At 42.2% G+C, this 21,410-nt stretch overlaps 1 protein-coding gene across 2 annotated transcripts in view; it reads left to right on the forward strand.

Moving 5' to 3' along the window:
* The window catches only part of DLGAP1 (DLG associated protein 1), a 319,750-nt gene that overhangs the window by 283,555 nt on the left and 14,785 nt on the right, over positions 1-21,410 (forward strand). For both annotated transcript variants that reach the window (XM_046672047.1, XM_046672048.1), the window contains one exon: positions 9,036-9,457. In XM_046672047.1, the coding sequence (XP_046528003.1) occupies positions 9,036-9,457 (422 nt within the window). The remainder of the gene's footprint in view (positions 1-9,035; positions 9,458-21,410) is intronic.

Genomic DNA, 21,410 nt, shown 5'->3' on the forward strand with positions numbered 1-21,410 from the left:
TGTCTTGCTAAATATTCTATATGTACTTGGAAAACTATCTATTCTGCTAGTTTTGAGTGGAATGTTCTATAAATGCCAATTAGGTTAGTTTTTCAGTTTTTCTATGTTTTTTCTGATTTTCTGCCTACATATTCTATCAATTATTGTACGAGTGATGTTGAGATCTCTGGCTATAATTGTGAATTTATCTGTTTCTCCTCATAGTTCTATCAGTTTTTGCTTCCTGTATTTTGAGGCTGTTTTATTAGGCTCATAAATGTTTAAGATTGTTACGTCCTCTTGATAAATTGACTCTTTTATCATTGTGAAACATCACTCTTTCTCCCTAGTGATATTTTTTATTCTGAAATCTACCTTGTCTGATAGTAAGAAAGCCGATTGAACTTTCTTTTCATTAGTGTTAGCATGGTATATCCTTTTCATTCTTTTACTTTTAAATTATTTTTGTCTTTATATTTAAAGTGGGTTTTTTATAGGAAGCACGTAGTTGAGCCTTGCTTTTTAATCCAATCTTGCAATCTTTTCCTTTTAATTGGGGCACGTAGGCCATTTACACTTAAATGTAACTGTTGGTGTGCTTGGGTTTAAGTCCACCAGCTTGTATTTGTTACTTCTATCTCTTCTTTGTCCCATTTTTCATTTTTCCTGCCTTCTTTTGGATTAACTGTATTTTCATGATTCCATTTTATTCCCGTTGTTGGCTTATTAGCTACTCTTCATTATATTTTTTAGTGGTTGCTATACAGATTACAACGTATACCTTTAATTGACTATAATCTACCTTCAAGTAAAATTATATTGCTTCATACAACTAGAATATACAACTATGTAGTGGGGGGCTTTGGGCAGAAGAAGAAAAAACGAAGATTGGCAACAGATGTTAGCTAAGGTGCCAGTCTTTTAAAAAAATTATATCACTTCATATATAAGAACTTACAATAGTATGCTTCCATTCCTCCATTTCCCAGGTTTGTGCTATTGTTATTAAACATTTTACTTCTACATATATTAAAGCTCCATAATATATTGTATTATTGTTGCTTTAAACTATCAATTATCTTTAAAGAGATTTAAATAATAAGAGCAAAAGTCTTACCTCTATCCACAATGTTACAACTTCCAGTGTTCTTTGTTCCTTTGTGTAGCTCCAAGTTTCCATGTAGCATCAGTTTCTTTCTCAAAGGGCATCTTTTAACCTTTCTTATAGCACACGTCTACTTGTGATGAATTCTTTAAGCTTTTTTAAATTGAAAAAGTCATTACTTTGTCATTATTTTTAAAAGATATTTTTGCTGCATATCGCACTACCTTGACAGCTTTTTCTTTCAAAGAGAAGTAAAGATACCGCAGCCATAGGTAGATTTCTTACCCCATGTACTGAACATAGGTGAATGCTCTACCGGGACCCTGTGCAGCTCTCTGGGGTTTTCTCTGTGCAGCTCTCTCCTCTCCCACATTCTGCCTTGCAAACTCTAGCTGCATTGCCCTTGTTGGAATCCCGGCGATGTCTCATCGAGTCAGGGAGACTGCTGGCTCCACAAGGGGACTACTCCTTGTGTTGTGGCCTGGAAATTTGCACCAGTCGGTAATTAGGGGCAATCAGAGACCTCATCTGTTTCCCATATCTCAGTGATCAATGTCCTTCATTGTCTGATGTCAAATGTCTTTAAAACTGTGGTTTCACATGTTTTTTCAGTGTTTCGGTTGTTTCAGATAGAAGAGTAAATTCAGTCATTCTTACTCCATCGTGGCCAGAAGCAGAAGTCATACATATAGATTTTATTTGACCTATAAGTGGGGTAAGCCGTGTTATTTAACACTATTCTCTGACTTGGAAGGTCATGGAATAAATGGAAACCATGGAGAAAAAAGAGCATTCTTGTTTAAAAGATCCAAATTGAAAGTATCTCTACCTTTCTATCTCTAAAACTTGGGAGTTAGATACAATAAACTTCAATAACCTCTTTTAGGTGTAAGTTCCATGATTCAACATTCCAGCAGTGTTTCCTCAATTTTAGAATAGCATTATACATAGATGGAGACTCTTAATTGAGGTCCAGGCACAGTCTACTGGTCTTGCCTTTCTGCTTATTGCCATATTCCCCATGTTGCTCTATTGCTCTCATAATCTCTAGTTCGGAAACAAGATAAGTGTGAATAAGTGTGAATAAGTGTGTGGTACAGGTTCTGGCCTCCTGCCCCCATTGCAACTCAGCTACCTTTCATAAGGTTAAATATTTACGATGTATTTTGGAGCAATTTGTAAAGCCATCATCTTTGGTTTTCACAACTAAAAGTGTTAAGGGGAGGTAGAAGCTTTGAAATTATACACTTTTGGTTATTTATTAACATTGTCAAATTGACGAATTGACGTATGTCTTTAGTGGTCATATAGAGAGAAGCTAGGGGTCTCACAGCAACTTTCTGGAAAGGAAACTCCAGAATGTTATTTTTCTGGTGTATGTATATTTAATATTTCCATCTATATCTTTGTAAACTACTTCTTAACTGCCTGGGATCTTTATCTGAGATCATCCAAGTGAGAGCCAGCGCTACTGCAAGGACTGCTTGCCTTCAACATCCAGGGAATGAGAGGAGAAAACTCTTCCTAGAATAAACGGGTAGTAAATCACTTTATGGCCTCTTTTTCTTCCTCTTCAACTCTCTCAGCCCTGTCCCTGCCATTCCTTTATGAAACAGGTGAAGTTGGGTAACAGTGAATGTCTGGAGCAGGATTTGCATGTTCAGAGGTGCGTGTATGCAAAGGGAAAGCCAAGCTCCTTTCATTTAGATTAATGGGATGGGAATGGGAGCAGATGGGAGCAGATTTTGACAATTTGCGTAAAAGTCTCTGGTCTTTCTTATCTCCGGTTGGTGGAGCCATCTCCTTCTCTCCTAGTATACCTTTTGTACATTACAAAATAATACTTAGACCTTCAGGACACACTTAATGCTACGGGGATAGAATGCTGGGATTCACAAGGAGCTTGTGAATGACACCTGCCATCTCAGCAGGTCTGTGAACACACAGACTAAGGCATAGGTGTTGAAGGAGAGTACCAGCAATCTATTATGAGAGCACCTCCCCATTTCAAGAAGCAAATGTTTCAGTGAATAGGATTATGGTACTCTCGTTTCTCACCAAAATTACCTCTATTTCTAGAAAATTCTGAGTTTTTTTAAATCTTCGTCCTTCACACATTAAAGCGCATGGCCTCAAAACTGGGTGGAACAAACATGTGGAAAGGTAGCATTGTTTTCTCTTTTAGCGCAATGTCAACTACTATACAAGATCTCTTTTGATCGTTAAGTGACTTAAATATGTAAATATTTGGGCTTGTGATTTGTGCCTTTTCAACTAAGCAGGATGTTTAAACAAAAGCTAAAGTCGAGACAGCACTTCTGAAAGCCAGTTCAGGGACCACAGACTTGGAAAGACCTTTGGCAGTCAAAAACATCCCCCCTTTGCCAACCCAGAAGCTTTGGATCAATCCCCACTCCTCACAGATTCCTTGGAGTACAACATAGCCTAGTTCCTACTCTTGGTATTATATTTGGCAAACCACCTCTTTTCTTTGCCAAGTTAACAATACCATGACCTAGCCAAATAGTTCTTTACAGGACACCTGAATTTTAAAGGTGTGGCATTTGTGCATTTCAAATTTCAAAAGCCTGAAACTTGGCATAATTCCTGATATGTCTCATACACTTTTTCTTTTTCTTTCTTTCTTCCTTCCTTTTGTGTGTCTTTTTGTCTTTCCTTCCTCCCACTCTTTCTTCCTTTTTACATGTTTGTCAAGACAATTCAGTTTGCAAAAAGAAAAACGACCATCTGAATCCCAAGCCTATGGCCTCCATTTGACCCCAAAACAAGACTATAAAGAAGAATTGTGAGTGAGACCTCTCAGGCGTTGGTTAGTTACCTGGGGTCAGTAACCAAGGGGTGACCTCATGCTCCTGTGCTGAGGGAAATGCCCTTCTGGGGCATGGTCAGTTCAAGGACAGTTTGTTGAGACTCCTAACCTAGGTTCCTATAGTGACAGCCCATCAAGGCTACTAGCACCTCCCCGGCTGGTACTAAAAGAAGACTGGCAACATGCTGGGCCCTCTCCAAAGTTATCAGAGGATAACAAGCCCACTGTCATCATTTTCCATTTCCTCCCTTTCTTTTATTTGGCAAATACATTACAATTATTTGGAGTAGAGAGAGTCTTTATGTATAAAACGTATTCTATTTTCCTTTGCTGAAAGAGATCTTCAGGCAAAAGAATGATGAACATGGAGGATTTTAAATAACCAATGGATGCTTCTGTTGAGGTAGTTTTAAAGTCTCTCGATAGGACAGTGCTAACCACATACAAATGGGGAGCAGGAGAGTTCCTCCCCACTGAATTTGTGAACAAGGACTGCATTATGACGCCTAGGTTCCTCCACACGCTATGATAACTGGGAAGCTGATCTGACAAGAAAGAGTCAACCTCTTTTTTAGGAAGTTTTAATTCTTGATCTCAATCTCCTCACCCCCATGCCTTTCTTTTGATCTATCCTTTATTTTATATAATGAGATGTCTTGGGTTCTTGGGTTTTACATCAGTTAAAGGGTGCCATTTCACGAAATACCAAGATGGTTGCACTTTTGAAGAGTAGCATTTTCAGATCCCACATCTATTCAGCCTTGACAGAAGGCTTAGTGCAAAATGTCTAAAGGCTTCTACAAAGAAAGAAAGAACAGCAGAGGACTAATGTTTCTCCCTTTGAAACTAGATTTAGCCCTGAAAAGCAACCATTATGTCAATGAGATGGATAAAGAAGATAACCAGAGGCCAGAGGATTCTGTAACGGAATGACTGACTCTCCCTAAGATAAGCTCATGACTTGAGTTCCACATAGTTGAACACCTTGCAGATCCGAAGCATGTATGTTCTAAAGATACTGACTGTTTTGGGGTTTGTTTTTTTTTTCCTGCTTTTTCTCCCCAAATCCCCCTAGCACGTAGTTGCATATTTTAGGGGTGGGTCCTTCTAGTTGTGGCATGTGGGACACTGCCTCAACGTGGCCTGACATGTCCACACCTGGGATCTGAACCAGCGAAACCCCAGTGGCCGAAGGGGAGCGCGCAAACTTAACCATTCAGCCACGGGGTCGGCCCCTGTGCTTGGCTTTTGTTCATGACTTATTTTGTTTAACTACAGCCCCATCAGACAGGAGGATGAGAATGGACCTCTGCAATTTACCATCTGTGTGTTGATTTGTAACCTGCTGTACAAAAAAGTCACGGGAGGGGGGCAGAAAATCTTCTAATGAGAAATATAAACTTGTTTCATAGAAGGAGCACAAAGCAACAGCAGAGTGAATGCTAACAAGTGACTTTCACTCTTCAGAACAGACAGGGCATTGTGTCCCATACTGGTTGATCCAGTCTTTGGTTTCATGGTTTTCTGCTCCTTAGGCCAAAATATTAGCCGGTGCTTTTCAGAAGTTGTAATTATTACACATTGTGCCTTCAAGGCATGAAGGACCAAAGAAGCTTCAAGATTGGAAATTGTGGGTTTGGAAACAGCCAGCCACTGGGTTCAGCTTTAGGTTTATACCATCCACCAGCAACTGATTTATTCTTCTTAAAAATACCGGAATTAATCCAATGTCTCTTTCTTGGTTCCCTTCAAAATTTTAGAACAACAGTAACAACTCGATTGCACCCTTCACCCAGAAGGAACTTTGCACATGAAAGACATAAAATGTTTTCTAGAGCAGAACATTTTTTGAAAGCTCTGGATGGAAGAAAGCATTTGGTTGAGGAACTTAACTGATAGAAACAGTGCAGCCTGGACAAGGCTGCCTGAGTTCAAAGGCACCGCTTTTAATCCCAAACCATTTTAATTTTACTTAACTTTTATTTCTTTCTGGGTGACTAAACTGCAAACTTCTACTAATCTACTGCCAAGTAATTTTTCTTAGGAAGGTGGCTACTTTACAAGATTCATAGCCAGGAGCCCTCTGTCAGGAATGCCAGTATGGATTTGTGTAGATAAAAACAGAGGCACAGGACAGCAGGTCATTCTGCTTTGTGTGTGGAACCGACTCTCTCTCTCTCTGGCAAGTCTGCTCCGATTGAAATCAATAAGGCACTAGTACTTCTTTAAGTTTGGAAATGTAATGCCTCTGGCAATACATGATCTTGGAGAGGGAAGCCTAGTGTTTTCATAGTTGGGATTTTGTGTCAGTAGAACAGCCAGAATGTCAACTGTTGCAAGGAGAGTCATCCAATTCACACATACGCAGCTGGAGAGAAAGCTCAGTTTCAGGAGATGACATTTAACATTTTGGAGATGAACAAGAAGAATGCAGAAATGGCCCTACTGCAGCCAGGAAATGAGTGGCTGTTGCTAACATGGTTCTTCCTTTCAGTGCTTAGATGAGAGGTCTATAACATTGCTGTCAGGCTGTTACACTATGTAATTTTTTTTTTTTAAAGATTTTTTTTTTTCCTTTTTCTCCCCAAAGCCCCCCAGTACATAGTTGTATATTCTTCGTTGTGGGTCCTTCTAGTTGTGGCATGTGGGACGCTGCCTCAGCGTGGTTTGATGAGCAGTGCCATGTCCGCGCCCAGGATTCGAACCAACGAAACACTGGGCCGCCTGCAGTGGAGCGCGCGAACTTAACCACTTGGCCACAGGGCCAGCCCCTATGTAATTTTTTTTTAAATGGCCCATCTGAGAGTTAAAGAACTTATAAAATGACCAGGCCTTAATACCTTCAACAGAAGTAATTTCTGGAAAACAGCAAACAGTGAGATGGGCCAGTTTTAGCTGGTCTGTCTTCATAAAATGGATCACAACATATCTGATCATTTTGGCCATCCTAATAACTAACATAGATAGTGTTAGTGCAGCCACTTTTTTTCTTGGAATTTATTCTCTAGGGAAAAAAGTGAATTTATTGAGATGATTGTACTGTCTCCTTTTTGTGACTTCCAGCCTTTCTACAGTCTTGCAAATAACTACTTACCTGTATTGCTCTGGTCATTCTTTATTTTCGATGGACCAGAGTATTAGTATTAATTAACTTTAATAGAGTGTTCCAGGAGAGTTAAGAAAAAATATATGTGGTTTATTAAATATTGTATGGACACTGTTTAGTGCATTATCTTTTAAGGCTGGCACTATTGAATATGAAACATTAACTGAAAATCAATTGGCAAATAAGCCATCTTAAAATGGCATAATCAGAAGCTAGTCAAGAAATGTACCACCTCACACCCATCAGGATGCCTGCTATCAAAAAAACAGGAAACATGGATTGGCAAGGATGTGGAGAAATGGAACTCTTGCATACTGTTGGTGGGAATATAAAATGGTGTAGTTGCTATGGAGAATAGTATGGCATTTCCTCAGAAAATGAAAAACAGAATTACCATATAGTTCAGCAATTCTATTTCTGAGTATATACTCAAAAGAATTGAAAGCAGGTTCTCAAAGAGCTATTTGTACACTCATGTTCATAGCAAAATTATTCACAATAGCCAAAAGGTAGAAGAAACTCAAGTGTCCATCAATAGAAGAATGGATAAACAAATGTGGTATATACATACAATAGAATACTATTCAGCCTTCACAAGGAAGGAAATTCTGACACATGCTACAACACAGATGAAACTTGAAGACATTATGTTAAGTGAAATAAACCAGTCACAAAAGGACAAATATTCTAGATTCCACTTATAGGAGAGACCAAAAATAGTCAAATTTATAGAGACAGAAATAATGGTGGTGGCCAGAGGCTGGGGTGGGGGTGGGGGATGGGGAGGTGTTTAGTGGGTATAGAGTTTCAATTAGGGAAGATGAAAAAGTTCTGGAGATGGATGATGCTGATAGCTGCACAACAATGTGAATAATGTACTTAATGCCACTGAACTGTCATATACTTGAAAATGGTTAAAGTGGTAAATTTCATATTATGTGTATTTTTTCACAATAAAAAATAAATTAAATATTAGGTCAGGAAGTCACCTTAAAAAAAAGAAAGAAATACAGAGAGGGGTAACAACACCTGATGCTGCCTTCGATGGACTCATATCCTTCATCATTGTTTCCTGCCTGCTCCAGGAACCAAGGAAGCTTTTTTTGGGTGTGTTTTAAATTACTTCAGGCCCACACCTTCTCTTGCCCCCTTGTCTGAGAAAGAATTCACTGCTCTTCTTTTCTTCCCCACCCCTCCCACCATCCATATGTCCTCACTTTCATTGTAGGGATCAGCCAGAGACACATAGAGCCATTTGGTTGAGAAACGCAGATCGCACAGACATCCATATAAAATGCTCAGATTGAATCTGTTAACAAGTTGTCTTTTATCACCTTGGTAGAAGGACTATGGGACGGGAAATTAAAGGCACAGAGGAGTTGGGTACTGGAGAACTCTAGAACTGTGAACTGATTTCGCCCCTAAAGACTTTGTACCAAATTATAACAGTGACCTATATGATCAAGAGACAGGCGAATCCTTACCAGGGAAAGGAATTCTAATTTTAAGGGAACTTAATGACTCTTTAGTTTGCTTTCAGGAAGTCATACTTGGTAAGAGCTGTCCCTGGAAAAATGTGGTCATGCAGGATTCGCAATAGTCTCAGGCCAGTTGTCACAATACTCTCAGTTTCAGTTGGGTAGGGTTTCTCCCCCTCCATTTCTAAGCAAATTACACAGACTAAGATCTAGTTGAATTGTTTCCTCACCCCTCACCAACCTGAATTTTAGGACTCATGCCACCCCAGATTTGGGGAGGAAGTTGGACCTTGGACTGGCTTTGATAGCTGTACACATTGCTCCACATCTAAAATCTCTCTAAATATGCTTTAATATTGTGTATGGAACAAAGATGAGAGACCTGTGTTCCTTCTACAAGAGCTATGGCAATCAGTATGCTTGCATCAAGGGCCTCCCTCCGCAGACTGAGAAAATGAGACGCACCAAGGAAAGCAGAATGATTTTGCTTAAAAAAAAACCCCTTGAGCTAAAATCTCCTTTCTCTATTCCTCCAAGCTTCCGCAGGTTCACTCGATCCAACAGTGTGACGACAGCAGTGCAGGCCGACCTGGACTTCCACGATAATCTGGAAAACTCTCTGGAGTCTATAGAGGACAATTCGTGTCCCGGCCCTGTGGCCAGACAGTTCTCCCGGGACGCCAGCACCTCCACCGTCAGCATTCAGGGCTCAGGAAACCACTACCACGCCTGCGCAGCCGACGATGACTTTGACGCGGATTTTGACCCTTCGATTCTGCCTCCCCCGGATCCCTGGATTGACTCCATCACCGAAGACCCCCTGGAGGCCGTCCAGAGGTCAGTGTGCCACCGGGACGGCCACTGGTTTCTGAAGCTTCTCCAGGCAGAGCGAGACCGCATGGAAGGGTGGTGCCAGCAGATGGAGAGAGAAGAGCGGGAGAACAACCTACCGGAAGACAGTAAGTAACGCAACCCGGCATCCCTACGCCCCCCGGGTCTGGGCTTCCGCTGTGTCTTGAGGCTGCCATGTCCTCTTCCCTGCCAGTTGCCATTGTCTAGCCCTGCAGTTCCACACCCCAAACCGGAACATGTGGACGAGCTAGGCGAATGCAGCTGAGTCCAGACGCCCTGAAAAGAAAACCTCTGGGCAAATGTCACCCCTTCTCTAGCTCTAGATCCGTGACTTCTAACTTGAGATCTTTTCTTCTCTCAAAAAGACCAAGCTCTACGTGGGGGTGGCCTCGTGTTTCTGACACGGCTCTTCTTCCCTAAGATGTTCCTGAAGTGGTGCTGATGCTCAGGGAATTAACGATAGTCCTAACTAGTTTCAAGGTCCACGGATACACGTGCATTGGGCATTATAATCTTACAGTTGTGTTACTTTCATTGACATCCAATATTAAAACTAGACTGGTAACGTATAGGCCACTAGAGCCCATGCTTATTTACATTCTTAAACCTGTTTAGCATCTGCTTTCTCAGGTTTTACTGAGGCCACTAAAGCAATTAACACAAATTCCAATTTAATGGTTAAAATAATGATAAAATAAATGATGAATGAATAAAATAACTAACAGAGGCCTTGCACACCATTATTTTCAAATTCGCCCTTTTAACAACAACAATTCCTATTAACAATTGACAAAGAAGTCACCAGATTACCTCAGTTCTGAGGCATGTTTTGCACATTTTCAACAATTCTGCAATTGGAATTAGTTAATAATCAGTGTGAGTTTTAATGTTGCATGTTTATTTTCCTCTGAAAAACTGTTATTAAATGAATGATGGACCTTCCAACTGATGATATTTTTGAATCAAAGCAGTTTGGTGGTAGGCGTTAAAGCTGACCTTCATTTTTGTGTGAGAACCCCGAGAAGAGCACTGCCGTGATGTGGCTTTTTAGACCTATTTTTAAAAACGTCACTTAACTTTTTATCATGAAAAAAATTTTAAAACATGCACAAAAGGAGAGAGTTTAATATAATGAACCCCCATGTACCCATCGCCCAGTTCCATAATTGGCCGGTCTTATCTTCCTGTCTTCCCTGACTTGTTGTCATTTTTGCCAGAGCGTCTTGAAGAAAATCCAAGACATCATGTCACTTCGCTATGTATGTCACACTGATAAGGACTTTTTCTTAAATTTTACATAATCATGGTGCATTATCATCCTTAACAAAAATAATGATAATTTCTTGATAATTAGATCTAGAAACAACTGTAAAGCATGCTAAATAGACTTCCTAAGTGAACCAAACTAATTGTGTCAAGGAGCAGTGAGTTTTCCATAAAGGAAGTGTTTTTTATGAAAACTGAGTCTGGAAAATAATTGACAGCAGGTTGTGGGATTTCCTTTCTGCGTGTACTGTGCTGCTCACAGCTCTTCTCTGTTCCTACTCCTCATGCCTGGACCCTACCAACTGGCTGACTAGCTTATTTGTCATCTTTATGAGCAGGTTAGAAAATCCATAAGTGGGTTTCTATAATGTTCCTTTTGTTCTTTCGTATTACGAGTGCAGACAGCTTAGCAGTGGAAAAGTGAGTCTCCTTGACACTTGCCCCTAACAGTGGTGCCACCGCAGGCTCACCTGAGTGTTGGTCGACAAGCAAGACTCACTTTTCCCCCCGGTAACAGGTGAATGAGGCACCACCCAGCAGCAGTGGGTGGGGAGAGGTTTCGGAAAGAAAGTCTTAGCAGTTGCATCTTCGTGTTCTTCTGAACCTTGTGGGCATACCCAAAGTTTATTAGATTTTCCTAGAAAAAATGACAGTGTCTAAGGAGCAATGGCATCCCGTGCGCTGCTCAACGGAGCAAGCTGTCTTTCAGATTTCAGTTCATTCAATTCATTAATTTGGGACTCGTTCTGCCTTCCTTGTTGGCTTCCAATATGACCCAGGGAAGCTATTCATCTAATGTTTTCTTTTAATCTAATGTTTTCTTCAGACCTGAAGCTAGATCTGCTTCTCTCCACGTGGCTTTATAATAATGCATGAGGACAGTCATTGTATGAAGATTTATGAAAATCTTCCTTGAGGCTAAGGAGCTATGAAAACAAGTCAGTGTCTTTTGATACAACCACCTATATTTGAAAGGGGAAAATCTCAGAAAACCAAGTTCTTATTCTATGTTCAGGATGAAAAAGAAGCATATTTGTGTTTTGAAATGTACACTACTGGTAAAGTTCCAAAATAATGAACATGAAGGAACTGCCCAATTATTCATTAGTTCCAGAATTTTACTTCAGGTGTTACTTAACATATTGATTTATGAAATAGGACTTATAGACCTATTCCATAGGAAGATATTTTGTTATAACTATTCGTTATAACGAGATTTGTTCTAAAGAATAATAATCTGCTGTCTTTGTACATGAAAGTGCCACTGCCCCACCATTAACAAACCATGCTTCTTGAGGATGTTTTCTTCAGAGTAGTGATGAATTTCCTCAGATTTACCTCTTTATTTTACAAGCTCGCTGCCTGGAGGGAGGTTCGAGGGTCATGCTTGCCGAGCAGGCAAAGATAACAAGGGGTGGGAGGATTTTTTGGTGCTTTGCTTTAAAGCATCCAGCTGAGTGAATTAGTCTTGGTTGGAGAGTATGCAAGGAAACCTGCTTCTTTGGGAAGTTGGTCTCCCCTTGTAGACTGAAACATACTTTAATATCAAAACCCCATTTTCTAATTTAAAAAAAAAATTACGCTCAACACGAATAAATGTAACAGGAGGGACAATGAAGCTCTTTTGGGGAGGGCCTGGGGTCCTGTCTTCTCAGCCTCTACCACTCCCTGGACCAAGATCCCTAACAAACCTCACTCCCCACACAAAAATATCCTAGGGTTCCTGGAATTCAGTTTGAAAGCCAATGATCTATAGTGAAAAATCCAAATTATTAATTTTTAAAATGTAATTTTTTAACTTTAGATCAAACTGTGAATACAAAGTTTAGAGGTAAATACCCTTTATGGATGCTTTTTTAATTGTACAAAACTAGTGCAAATTAGTAACATTTATTCACATAAGCCCATCTAGCCTACAAAATATGGCTCTTCCTTCAAGTCTTAGCTTGGGCCACACCTTCTAGAAGTCTTTGTAGAATGCCTCTCCTCAAGCTGAATTGGGAGTGTCTCCATGGTGCTTCCATAATGGCCTGTACGTTTGCCTCTCAGGTATTTCCAGCATTGTTATATGGTAATCTACGTAGCTCTCTCCTGCACTGAAAAATGAGCTCTCTAAGGACAGAAATTATTTGCCTCATTCATCTTTATATCCACTGCCCCCTGATGGTTCCTGGCACACAATAGGGGATCAGTGAATATGTAATTGAGTCCTGGAAATATTTTCGAAATTCTGCTTTACAAAGTATTTTACTTAGCAAAACCCTTCTTCCTAAGTAGCTACAAAATACTCAATAAGTAACTAGCACTGATTGTTGCCAAAAGCTGGAAGGGGCATTCCTTTGTGAGGTGGTGAGCCCTTCTGATCAGAGCAAGGATTTGGCAGAGATTGATGAGCACCTGCCCCAGAAACAGGAGAAGGGACTTGTGTGTTGGTCACCTGGATAGTCTAGATGAACCCGACTGTCCCTTCCAGCTTTTGGGATGTGATTCCATTCTACAAGCTCTTGAAGATTTTCTTTCTGTTTCATGCCCTGGGAGATACAAAATAGGAGCTCCCATCTCCCAGTATTCCCGAATTCTAACCAGTGCAGAGGGAAAATCATACGCCAGGTCAAAAAGTCGCCGATTTGAAATAAGGGGAATCCAAATCAGGGAGAATCTGACCAGAAAGCTGTAGCAACAGCCCTCCACAGGAAGGAGGGAGAATATAAGCACGTGAAAGAATATTCATCTTGTCCTTACAATACCCCCGGCAGTGGGCTAGTGACTTTGACAGGTGGTGTTTTATTTGCCCTCAGAACAGCTCTCTGGCAGTATCTTGTCCAAGGTCACAGAACACAGAAGTGTCTGATGGAACAGATACAACATGAGTAACATTTGACAAGATAATGATACTTTGTGTGTCGCCTGGTGCTGTCTTCTAAAGCTCTCCATACAATCTGCCCCTGGCACCTTGGCAACCACAGTGCTGTTCTCATCACTGGGCCTGGAGTTGCAGACGGCCTTTGTTTTACTAATGGTCTCATTTCACCCTCTTCTTTTTTAGAAGAGGGATGGTAAGGAAGAGAGGCGATCCTGTTTGGCAGGCGTAGCCAATTTCTGAATAACCAGCTTTTAAAAAAAAAAAAATCTGTGTATACCCAGAAAAATAGCTTTGATAAATAGATCAAGCACAGATATATCTATCTCTTGGCCAAGCCACCTTGTCTGTTCTTTGGATCCTATACAAGGAAGACGTCTCTTCAGGGCACATCAGGAAGGTAGCTCTTTGACAGATCCCTCCCAGGAGGGCTCGTCATCAGAGTTGTCACGGGAAGATAAATAGGACAGAGAATGTGAAAGGAAGATTCTAACCATACTTGCTTAATTTATTTTGTGGGACACTGGAATTATCCCAATTTTTAAATATTTAAAAATGTTTGATGAACATACTTAATGCCTCTGAATTGTATGCTTAAAAATGGTTAAAATGGTAACTCATAACATATATTTATACACAAAAATCCCCCCCCCCAAAAAAACTTGGAGCAGCTGAAGGAGGGGGAACCAGCATCCTATTGTCGTGTTCATAGTTACTCAGCATGCTTATAAAACTATAAGTTATTTTGTTAAATATCTTCCTGAATTCAAAATACAATGTGTCCATGGAGAAAGGAAAAAAGAAGGTGAGAGTAGAACCTGTTTGCTCCCTGGGAAGTTGAGGTGCAGATTTTGGGTGTGGGGTGGTTGCAATCCTCTTTCTCTCTTAGAGAGTTGAAGAAGAAAAGAGCCATCCAATTTTAAATAATTATTCACTCATCAATTATTTTTTGATGCCATTATCCTAATTCAGAGAACTGCTTCCTAGGGCTGTTGTTTAATAATAACTGTATAATATTCCTAGGGATATTGTTTTGGGCACTCCAGGACTGTACAACACTTCCCTGGTTTACCTGAAACTGGATAAACGTGTGTAAGGAAGGGCAGAATGAGAACAGGCGCTTACAATCGCCTGGAAAGCTCGAGCTATCTTTTGAAAAGTGTGACGATAAGTTCTTTGGGTGTGTGGAGCTATTATTTTCCCTGATAAAATAAAAACAGAGCAAGGACTTTGCTTCTTGTTTGAAACCTTCTTCCCTGACAGTTGATAGTAGGTTTTTGGCTTGATAACAAAATAATGAAAATCCGCCGTGAGCGAGGTCTCCTCCAAGCCAGGCAGCTGACAGAATGCTTGTTGCACTTGAAGTAAAATGATACAAGCTTTTCTCAGACAATGAAGCCCTTGTGCGGAACAGCTGTCTCGGGGAGATGGCTCAGTGCTATTTGACAGTGGCTTGTATGTTCCATAGATACGTCTGGTATTATCTGACCGGAATGAAACGACCAGATGGAACTGAATGCTTCTAACCAGGAATGCACTCTACCACTGCGGGTTAAAAACATAGGCTCGGGTTTCAATGGCCCTGGGATGAAATACTGGGTGATTGTACTTGGAAATCTGTCATTGCCTCCTGAATTGTGGACAACTTCTATGTGGAATTTTCAGGTTTTATCTGAAACAAACTGCTAAACCTAGAGCTTGTGCAGGAGGCAGATTAATGCGTGGTAATTTTGCCTGGTAATAGCATCCAAGTTAGTGAAACTTGGCCTTGAGTCCCCCAGAAGGCTTGTGAGCCTTGGCAGCAACTGTGGGGCTGGTCGTGAAACCTGAAGTGGGGTTTGCCTGGTTTCAGGTTGAGTTACGGAAGCTGTGCACAGTCATCATTGTGACCGTCTATCGGTGCGATCACCCCGCTTGCTCTGCCCGGTGTCGCCTGTGGCATGTCTCTGCAGCCTATGAAACAGTGAGTGGCAGGCAAAGGAGCACTGGACGATTTCTGCAGTTCACCTGCCTCAAGCCTTGTGTATTTCTAAGTGGGCGAGGTGGGTGCATCCTAGCCCCTGTCTGTTTTGTTCTCGTCTTACCTCTGAAGTGACCTTCAAAAGGTCCCTCCTTGCCCCCACCCCCCATACACAAACACATACACGCACACAAGCATGCACACTCACACACACACACACACACACACACACACATACTACATAGTCTCTTTTTTAAGGTCTGGCCAACCTGAAATTAGTGACCACAGCGGAAGCGGCAGTAATGAAAAGGAAATCATGCGTAATGTGCCTTCTGCTTAACCTTCTAGAATGCTCAGTTCATTTTGCTTTGCATAGCACTGGGCACAAAGAGGAAGGGGTTGGTACCAGAAGGACATTACAGAGCATCCTTTTGTGGGTGTGTTTCACTGGGAGTGGTCTCAAGGCCGAGGAGGGCGCTGAGGCATGGAGAGGTGAAGTGATGTGGCAACGTGAAGGCAGAACCAGGCCTGAGAACAGATCTCCTTTTCCCTGGGCCGATGCTGTTCCTGTTAGTCCAGACTGCAGGGGTGAGCGGAGGTTGCAGAGAGAGGGACTGACTCATGGAGCAAGATCTCTGATCATTTTCTCTAACGATAACTATTTTTGTGGAATATAATTGCAATGGACTTCAAACACAGTATTGCTTCCACATTGCCAAGGGAAGTGTTAACTAATTTCACTTGATTCAGCTTTCAAAGGCTCAAAAACTGTATAATCTATGTAACGAATAGGATGTTACTATTTCGTAGCTGATGTAATTGAGATATGGATTGAAGAATGACCATTTTTATAAGTACGACTCCTGGAGTATGGACTGGGGGGAGGAAAGGTAAAATTAGCTGACTTTTTGAAAACTTGCTCTTTACAAACAAAACAATGTCTTTCCCTATGTTTTAGTCCTGGGGAAGCTCTGAGTTTAGTCTATGGGAAAAATTTCTCCTTGAGAATTCTATTCTTTATTCATTAGCCACCAAGTTTCAGATCCCTAAAATAAAAAAAAGCACTCTTGTTAAATGCAGAGCAGCCACTGGCAGCCAGGAATGAAATAGATCTGTGTTTTCTGTGGCGACCTTTTTTTGACAGCAGCTCCGGGTCAAAAATGTGTTTGAGAAGCAGCTGGGCCGTTGGTTGGAGAAATTCCTTTCCATGAGGACACACTCGTAAATAAAAATGTCTCCACATGGGTAATCCCAACTTGATGAATTCACACAGATTTGGTCTGACAAATCCACATAATTTTAAAGTAAGTGGATGGATACACTTTTTTAAAATTCCTTTTTCCTCCTTTCCCCCTAAAGTCTATAACATTGAAAAAAAAAAAAGGGAGGGGGGAGTAAAAAGTCAAAAGTTGAGGATAAGGAGGTTTAATTCACCCACAAACATGTTCGACTTATCCCAAATGGCTTGGCCTTCCAGCCTAAGTCAGCACAAATAGCATTATAAACAGAAACCTAAGAGAAATAACAGCCCAGTAAGGCTATATTAATTAAGTAGTAAAGACTATAACTTAAAAAGTGATGGGAGGCCAGGTAAAACCTTAAAGAATCAGAGTGCGTAAGGCCTGGAATGTTGCAGTTAATTTATTTTCCTGGTTAACATAGAGTTTGTAGATGAGTCACTTAATTTTGAAATTTACTGCTTCAACAGGATACCAGGAATTGCATGGGCACAGTCGAAAGGCTGTGGTCTGGTTAGAAAGTCAGACATATAAATAGATTGTTCTGGAAAGAATGCGGAAAGGGCAGAGACGGAGCTAGCATGGGAACCTGAGGAGGATTGCAGACGGAGAGGTGAAAGGAGAGGGGCTTCCTGGAGGAGGTACACCTGACCAGTGGGAGGGGCCAGGGTGGGCGCCAAGGCAGGAGGCATCCCCAGCTTTGTGTTAGCCTGAGCCAAGACACAGAGGAGAGAGGCGGCTTTTGAATTTGGGAAACTGGGGGTACAGAGCACTGAGGGGGTGGGCAGAGCTAAGGCTGGACAGGTGGGCCTTGCCTGCAAGCCATCGAAGGCAGTTTCCTGTTTATCCCATGGATGATAGGGAACCACGGAAAAGTTCTAAACATAGGAATACATGAGATAAGAAGACCCTCTAGTTCCCTTAATGAAACCAAACCTCCAAGATTGACAAGGGAAGGAGAATATTCACGCTGTGGATGGAGTGATGGAGCCTTGTAGCCCTAACTCTAATCAACTAGGGAAGCCTGAGGGGAATGTGGATTGGAGGAGATGCAAGGTGTTGAGCGGGTGATAAGATCAGCTACACTGAAGCGGGGTGGGGGGGGGGGGCTTGGGACACCGGCGTTACAGATGTGAGGAACAGAAACGTATTTTGCAAAACAGCTGAAACCAAGAGAAGGGATGAGATCACTCAAGGAGAGTAAGGAAGTGGGCTCAGGACTGACTCGTGTTCAACGTTTATGAGGGGGAGTGAGAGAGAAGTCCCTAAGGAGCAGGGAGGCAGCATCAGAGCCAGAGAGCATGTTGCGGGAGCCAAGGGAGCTGAGTTTCCCTTGTGCCAAATGCAGAGAGACCCAGGAAGGTGAGGAGGGTGAGGAAAGAGCAGACTGCAGGGGGTGGAGGGGCAGATGGGAGTGGAGGAAGGAGAGAGAGCAAAGGCGTCCTACCCTTGGCCGAATGGAGCATTTAAGGGAACGTGTTAGTCTGCCAGGGCTGCCTAACAAAGCACCATGGACCCGGCGGCCTAAACAACGGAAATTTATTTTCTCACAGTTCTGGAGGCTGGAAGTCTGAGATCAAGATATTGGTTTCTTCTGAGGCCTCTCGCCTTGACTTGCAGCTGGTCTTTCCTCTGCGTGCGTCTGTGTCCTGATCTCCTCTTGTTACCAAGACACCGGGTTATACTGGGTTTGGGCCTGCCCTAATGATCTCTTTTTAAGTTAATTACCGATTTAAAGGCCCTATCTTCAAATACAGTCACATTCTGAGGTACTAGGGGTTAGAACTTCCACATGGATTTGAAGAGGACACAATGCAGCCCCTGGCAGGGGAGAAGAAGAATTTTATATTAGCGAGAGGGGGTCATGAGGTTGGGGAGGATTTTTTCACCCCATAAAATGAGAGACACTTGATGCTCCCAGGCATCTGGTGTAATGAATGCTCCGGCAGAGAGGCCGAGGTTGCAGAGGGAGGGAGGGACTCACAGAGCAAGTTCTCAGAGCAGCCAGGAGGGAATCAGGCCAGGGACACAGGTAGATGGGAAGAGTGGATGTAGAAGAGTCTTTAGGACGGGGACTGTTAACGGTCATGGGCAGATGACATTAGGAATGAATGTAAGTAACTCTCTCCCAGCCCCTGACATCTCTGCTGTTGTCAACATAACCTGAAGGGTCTGCTGCTCACCCATCCTGTAGAACGTCTGCACTCTTTAGAGGTTTAGGGGGGCTGAGTGTGGGACAAGCATTAGGAGAGGCAGGATGTTGAGAGTACTCACGCCTGACTCCCTCCATTTTCTTCATCTCATAGGAGGCAAAGTTATTGTTGAAGATGAGGGAGCAGGGATTGAGTTGCGAGTGAATAAGAGTCAGGAGAGGAGAGTCAGAGAGGGAGGTAATGAAGACCATCTCCAAGGACTAATGAACAGCAGTGACAGATCAGCTGAGTTTGGAGACCATGGGTTTATAGTGGTGCTAAACCACATGGCTAAACACTGTTTGGAACATAGAGTGGGACTGTAGCTCTCCAGGCTAGTGGGATTTATCTGGCATACTCTGCACCTGAAGATGGACCTTGTTTTGCCATAGCAGCAGCTGCCATGAGGAGGGTTCTAACCTTTCATTTTGCAATGGGTTTGTTTTCTGCACTAGGCTCTGGCTAGGTGGTCTAGGTGTCCAACATTGGTTAAGGTCCTGTCTCTTCTGTGCATCTCTGTCACCAAGCAGCCACTGTTCTAGCTCTGATGGATGGGGCAACTATGCCAGACTATACTGAGAGGCATGAAAATCTGGACCCCTGAATAATTATGAATTCCTCGTATGTACAGACCAAAGAAATCGTTCACCTACTCATTGACACTCTTGTCTAAATCTGCCCGAATGAAAGCCACCAAAAAAGAGGACCTTCAGTCACTTCATTCTATTGGAGAAAGAGGTCAGAGTGTGAAGATTAGCAGGAGAAATAATTCTCTGTTTTGGATCATGCCACCTTTTAGTTTCCCAGGTAAATGCCCAACAACTAAAGAACGTGAATAGAATATAGGAGTTATAATTCCTGCAATATTATAACAATTTTCATATATTATTTCATTAAATAATCAGCAATCCAATGAAGATAGTAATATGGTCATTTGACAGATACAGAAAACAGAGTCTGAGAGTGCAATAAATTCTCCCAAGATCAGCAGCTGGTGAGTGGCACTCCTGACTCCAAGACCTATGCTCTTTCCAGTGTATTACACAGAGAGGAAGTTAGACTGGAAAAGGAGTATACAAGGGGAAGTACGGTTACCTGGACAGCGCCCGGGAAGCGTTCCACCCAGCATGTCCACTGCAGTAAGTTTCACTGGTGGGACGCCAGACGTATTCCACTCTATTGATACGCGGTGTCCAGGTTTCAGGGAAGCGCCATTGAGGGTATAAGATATATGTCTACATAGATGTGTATTTTTAGTTGTGGGTCCTTCTAGTTGTGGCATGTGGGATGCTGCCTCAACATGGCTTGACGAGCGGTGCCATGTCCGAGCCCAAGATTAGAACCGGCGAAGCCTTGGGCTGCCGAAGCAGAGTGCACGAACTTAACCACTTGGCCATGGGGCCAGCCCCAGTTTCTTTTTCAAACAAAAGGTCACAAATATTTATTACTGAACCAACGTACTAGTGCAGAAACATAGAAACAGAAAAGTAATTTTCCCAATAAAACGTGTCCACCTGTCGAGATATCAGTGATGTTTTCAGCTTGATATGGTGAGATGCCAGTGACCTTGATACAGCATAAATATGTGTACTATCTCATGTGCAATTCCTTGTAGACCCAGCCTGGTTCTACTCCCGTGTCTTCTGTTGGAATTGTACCTGATTTTATTATTAGTTTTCATTCAAGTGCATTGGGGAATGGGATGATTCAGCTTTTGTTTCTTGGCCGGGAATCACTTAATCCTGAAAGTTTTGTGAGAAGACTGGGGAGGCCCAAAGTCAACCGCACACACCACGATGGCAGAGAAAGGGGGAGAGAGCTATGCTTATGGATGTGAAATACTGATTTTTGACTCAGCAAGAAGTCAGGCATACCCATAGAGGAAATGGTCTTTGTTGTATTCCGCTACAGCAGCACGCTGAAACTCCAGGCAGCTTTGCCATGGATTCCCGTGCAGGGTTAAAAGGAATTGTTGGTTCTCTTCACCTATGTGCCTTTTATACCACATCCTTGTTCCAAAAATAAAAGCCATACCCCATGGGGGTCAATGGGAGGGAGGAGGTATGCTCTTTTCTAAATGTCTGGGTTTTTGATTGAATATAACCAGGAGATTTAAAATCATTAGTTTTCATAAAAGATCTCCTCACACAACCAAAATAGTCTTTCTCTGCTCCTCATTATAATGTATAATCTTTAAAAGAAAAACCAGGGGCTGGCCCCGTGGCCAAGTGTAAGTTCGCACGCTCTGCTTCGGCGGTCCAGGGTTTCGCTGGTTCGGATCCTGGGCCCCGACATGGCACTGCTCATCAGGCCATGTTGAAGCGGCATGCCACAACTAGAAGGACCCACAACTAAAAATACGCAACTATGTACTGTGGGGCTTTGGGGACACAAAGGAAAAATAAAATCTTTAAAAAAAAAAACCCCAAACCTGAAGCTTACACCCACCATCTTTTTCAAGTGATCCCTGGATCCTCCATTCTTTTCACAACTGGAATTCTTTTCTGCCATAATCATTTGGCCCAGATGTGCTTTGCTCTCCCG

The sequence above is a fragment of the Equus quagga genome, chromosome 9 (assembly GCF_021613505.1).
Source record: "Equus quagga isolate Etosha38 chromosome 9, UCLA_HA_Equagga_1.0, whole genome shotgun sequence".
Lineage (NCBI taxonomy): Eukaryota > Metazoa > Chordata > Mammalia > Perissodactyla > Equidae > Equus > Equus quagga.